General features: G+C 41.3%; 1 protein-coding gene across 1 annotated transcript; it reads left to right on the top strand.

Annotated features, from left to right (window-relative positions):
- Positions 1-2,286: 2,286 nt before the first annotated feature.
- On the top strand, positions 2,287-4,202 carry LOC124139519 (apolipoprotein L3-like). Its single transcript, XM_046506642.2, has 2 exons — positions 2,287-2,346; positions 3,150-4,202. Exons 1-2 carry the CDS (start codon positions 2,337-2,339, stop codon positions 3,887-3,889), a joined length of 750 nt encoding a protein of 249 aa, XP_046362598.2. The 5' UTR covers positions 2,287-2,336; the 3' UTR covers positions 3,890-4,202.
- Positions 4,203-5,725: the final 1,523 nt, after the last annotated feature.

Here is a 5,725-nt window from a genome sequence, read left to right as displayed (position 1 = left end):
ATGAGGTCTTCCGGATCTGGGACGGTCCTGTACATCACCGGTCTGAGCATGTTTCTCGTCTTATCGGCTCACGACAGTGTGATGAAACCCCAAATTCCGTCCGATGGCATTACAAGACATTCCTGCGTTATGCATGCGGATTATTTGCCATCTTGTGGCGTTTGATAATCGCCTTCGTGCCATGGTCACACAATGTCATGGAATAAATGTTTAAAACCGACCTTGCGAAAGCAAGTTTAACGTTTGGATATACTGCTTTTAGAGATACTCGAGGGTAGCATGCTGCACGGGCATACCATGCGTGGCACGTGAGCTTTCGTAACGCATGACTGATTACATCTTCTCGAGGAAACATTATTCTTCCTTTAATGATATCTTTCATGATTGTTACAAATGGTGTGCATAACTTTTTTCTTCGTGTATTTTTCCACGACACATTCCGGCAGCGAATCAATTATTCTCGTTCCTAATTAGAATGAGCACATTCTGAATCTAAATCTGCAAGATGACAGGCAAAATCCTTCTTTGTACAATGCAAACGATACAAAAGTAGCGGCTGATAAAAGAGACAATGATTGAATAATCTATATGTCGATACGCAGAAAATTGTCAAACATTCTGCGCGGTCGCCGCTTAGCCACGTAAACGTTTTACAAAAAGAACGTTTTTAAAGTAAAATACTTTTGCGCTGTAGTGTACATGGTGTGACCCTCTACAAAACGTTTACGCCATATGTGTTGATTTACAAGGCTGGTGATAATGCAAACTACATAAGATAAAAAACCATTTAGTACACCCTTAAACCATAAAGTTTCGACACTGACTAGGTGATTTCGACTGTAGCACGAGTAACTTATCAATGAATTACAATCAGGTCATCACTATGGAGTAACCATTCATGGACCTGGAATTCAATATCAAACATATCTTTGATACCTTTTATCTTAAATGATTTCTCAACCACAAGTATGTAAGTATGGAGAATATCACATTGCGTCCTTTGGTATCAAATATATGAACGCAAGTTGATTTCCGGCAGTTTGCTCTCAAATTTATGATGCTGTTTCTTAGTGTTTAGTGGGCGGTCGGGTAGCCTAGTTGTTAAAGCGTTCGCTCGTCACGCCGAAGACCCGGGTTCGATTCCCGACCTGGTTCCAATGTGTGAAGCCCATTTCTGGTGTTCCCCGCCGTGATATTGTTTGGATATTGCTAAAATGGGGGTAAAACCATACTCACTCACTCATTCTTAGTTTTCAGTTACGTTCTCATTGTTTTCTGTTGCCGATTCCTATTGTATTGTAGACATATCACTGTTTTTTTGTTGCAGTCTTGTCAGTTTTCAATGGTAGGCCTGTCCATTGTTGCAACAACAGTTAAACAGCCGTTACGTGCCTGCATATCGGGTTCCGTTTCGCCGCGGTTATGCAAATCCGTTACCCACACATATAGGAGGGAACTGGCGTTTGAAGGCGGAACCGTATTAAGCTGATATACAGTTACTGCATGTTTTCCCGAAGAAAGGTTTATATGGAGTATAAGACCGAATATAGAAGCAATCAGTTGCATTCCAACAAACAAACAAAACATGGATTCCGCGAAATCCAAGTGGAGAATCCCCAAATCCCGGGGAGAGTCCTCCTACGGAACAGTGAAAGGGACATAGTACAAATGATTAAGATTTAGATATGCGTGAGGGAAGAGTTGAGTACGAAAATAATTGAGCTTCAAAATCATTCCTGGTTTTTAATGTTATTTTGAATGGATGAGACACAGATTAGAATACTGTTATGTTAGCAGTGAATGTATTTTACATGGAAGAAAGGGATGATATTAAAAATGCTCGATATGTACCAGACAATCCAGTGATTAATATAATAAGCATCGATACATGCAATGAGCCTGACCACCCGATCCCGTTAGTCGAACCAGACAGTATATGCTGATTCCTGCTTGACAACGGTATAAGAAGTTAAATCAAAACCTGATTTAATTGATATGATTGCTATGATAGACAGCAATAAAAAAAATTGGTGGACCGAGAGGTTACATGCATTGGTAGATGTTTTAAACACTTCAAGGCTTGCGCTTTTATTTGGGACCAAATGTTTATTTTGTCAGTGCTTTTTGTTGGTTTATCGTTGTACATGTCGGGGTATTGGGTATGTTAAGATGATAAGACGTAGGCCACATATTACCGACTGAATATTTTCACAATCATGTCCCTTTCGCGGTTCCGTACATCCGGGCTAGTATGCCCTCTCAGTATAAATAAAACGCGCGCACAGGCCTACGACCAGCCATTTTTAGAAGGTGAACACAGACGTAAGACCTTGAGGATGAGTAATTGTAAGTATATTTCAATTAACACCTTACACTTAAACCTTATTGATAAGCCACAACTTGACCGGGTATGGATAACTGGTTTTTTAAAGTTTTTCTAGTAAAAAGAACAATTTGTTTTCAAAGGATAATTCTTCCTTAATCTAATCAACCCAATTACGATACATACGAAAGGTGATTGATAAGTTCTGAACCTCACAAATAAAAGATTTGACCTAAAGACATTAAAATGATATATTTTTCAGCACAATCCTTTTCTCCATTGAAACAATTTAGCCAGCGATGTTGGAGAAAGTTTTTCCGAGTTTCGTCACACGGTATCATCACTATTTGATAGTGATTCATAAATATATGCTTATGATATAATCGGAATCGTACAATGGACTCTGCTTTTAGTACAGATTTCTCAAGATAATGGAAATGCTTTTTGGAAGGCCTTGTGTGAAGCTGAGATTTTCTTTCTTTTTTTCCCTCCGGGAAGATAATCTATAAATATTAGCGATAGTTTGTTTGTTTATTGTTTAACGCCGCACTCAATAATATTCCAGCTGTATGACGGCGCTCTGTACATAATCGAGCCTGGACCAGACAATCCAGTGATTGATATCATGAGCATCGATCCACGTAATTTGGATCGATGACATGCATCAACCAAGTCAGTGAGCCTGACCACCCGATCCCGTTAGTCGCCTCTTTCGACAAGCATACTCATTATCTGAAATACTTATATTCAAGTAGGCACAATGATAGGATTACGATATGCCTTTGATATTCAATACACTCTTCAGGGATCTTCTCCTATATTTCAGCCAAATCTCTAGAAGAAACTACAGAAGAATGCAGAAAACTACAACTAAACGCTGCAGAAAAACTGCGACAAATTGCAAACTTGTTGAGGGAGAAACAGAAGGAAATGAATATTGCCAAAGTATCTTTTAACAGCGCTGGAGTCGTTGCAGGTGGACTTTCCATTGCTGGGTTAGTACTGGCGCCGTTCACAGGTGGCATTTCGATTGGCCTGCTTGCGGTTGGAGGAGGACTTGGAGTAGCAGCCGGAGCAGGAGGGATCGGAACCAACGTGGCCGAGTGGAAGGTGGTTGGCAGTAAGGTTGAAGAAGCGGAGGCCGTTCTTGCTGATCTAACGGAAAATTTAGATACTATGATTGAGAAGATGAAGGTTGAACTCAAGAAGCAAGGACTCACTGACAACGACATTGCTAGCATGTTCGTTTTGGAAGGTGGAAAATGGGTTTACAATGTCGCTCGCCTAGGGAAGATCATTCGCAAAGCAGTTGCTATTGCACGGGCAGGTAGCAAGGCTGGAACACTGGCAATTTCTGCTGGTGGCAAAGCCGGTGCAAAAGCAGGTGCCAAAGCTGCAGCCGGGACTTTCGGTAAGGTCTCAAAAGTAGCTGGTGCCGTTGGAGCGGTAGTAGGCATTGGCTTCAGTGTTGCAGAAATTGTTAACGACAGCATTAACATACACAAAAATGTGAGCAAGGCTGCAGATGCTATGGAGGAGATTGCTGCTTCTCTGGAGGACATCTAAATGTCAAACGAAGGGGTCATACTGTTACGCACCAATTAATACGGCTTTCTTATTGATACAATTCACTTTCAATGTACTGCGATCAGCTGCTTCAAGAACTAACTTCTAGGGATCGCTGATGGACTATATATATATATACACATATATGTTGAAATATCTGACCTTCTTTGCACTTTTGCTATGTTGTCGGACCGCCTCCGTGGTCTAGTGATAGAACGTCCGCCCTGAGAGCGGAAGGTCCGGGGTTCTATCCCCGGCCGCGTCATACCAAAAGACGTTAAAAGAAGGTATTTGTTGTTACCCTGTCTGGCGCTCGGCATTAAGGGGCTAAAACAAGGAAAGGTCGGCTCGGAGTCAGTATACTGTGTCTGAGTGGGGTATTCATGTTTAACTGCGGCATGGTATCTCAGTGAGCTAGCACTATAAATCGGCATCAGTCCGGACTAGTACAACCACACAAACACACACACGTACATGCACGTCGCTACATAAGTGCAATAATCTTTGACGCGACGTTAAACCCCATTTCACCTCACCTCACCTCACCTCACCTCACCTCACCTCACCTCACCTTTGTTGTCGCTTGTATATCTATTGTAATAAACTAGTTTTTATTTCAACATGATCACTGTCATTTTTGGGCTCAAATTAACTTTATGGCCCGGCGTTCATCGTCCGGGTGTCTTCTCCACACGTTTCTCCTGCTACACCCCCTGATGTAAATTACTGCAAACTGCAAAATACTAACAAGTAAGTCAAATCAAGTATCTTCTCCAAGTAAAACACAATCCTGGGAAGCTAGGCCTTAATGAGAACATGAATGTCCATAATGTATTTCGTATTCGTTCAAGGCGTTGATTTGTTATAAGTAAAAGATATTAGGATAAATCATTAGATCCAGAGAGTTGGAAATGTTGTAGAATTCGTATCACTGCAATTAGACGAATACTGACAATTCAATTTCTTTCCAAAGTATTCTGCAGGCTCGCTGACACTTGGTTGAATCATGTCATCGATCCCAATTGCGTGGATCGATGCTCATGATTTAATCACTGGATTGACATATACGTCATATAGCTAGAATATTGCTGAGTGCGGCATAAAACAACGAACCAACCAAAGTATTCTGTCAAACAAACCATCAAGGACTAAACATTTACCAAAGTAAACCAAATCTGAAAATGTATTATTGGAATGGAAGTAATTCGAATACTGGAAATATTAGCGGTCTGTTCATTTTATAACCGACGTTTGAACTGGCCGTCCATTCAATTTGTTTCCAAGGGTGGAGTGCTTCACTGGGTTGTTTCCATTGGGTGGTATTACAGGGGGTAACTGGAGTGAACCTCTCCGTGCTAAGGATTGCTTTCTTGCGCCCGCCTTATCACGAAAAGCTGGACTCCAGAAGTCATATCAAGAATAACTCAACGATCAAACGTCGGTCGATATCATCGGAGTGAGGGAGTAATCTGGGATTTATCACCGCTTTGAACATCATGTTTGTTATATCACGGCGTGTCAGCTGAAGTTTGGGACTAAAGCATGAAGTGGTGCAGGTGTTATACTCGCTTTCCACTTTGGTAAATTGTTGACAAAATAAGTTTCATGACCAGGTGTATTTGAGATTCGAACGTACGATCATCGGAATCTGGACTGCCAAAGGGACGTAACTCTGTGAAACTAAATGTACCACTTTTACGACTGAGTTGACAGAATCGTTACGATTCTGTGACCAAGTCGTAATTATATAAATGTGTTGGTCATCTGAAAGCCACAGCAAGTGGTTATCAACTGAACACATTTGTGTGGGGCGGTCGGGTAGCCTTGTGGTTAAAG

Source organism: Haliotis rufescens, unplaced genomic scaffold (assembly GCF_023055435.1).
Source record: "Haliotis rufescens isolate VD_foot unplaced genomic scaffold, xgHalRufe1.0.p SCAF_1, whole genome shotgun sequence".
Taxonomy (NCBI): Eukaryota; Metazoa; Mollusca; class Gastropoda; order Lepetellida; family Haliotidae; genus Haliotis; species Haliotis rufescens.
This window is presented reverse-complemented; position numbering and strand designations above follow the sequence as displayed.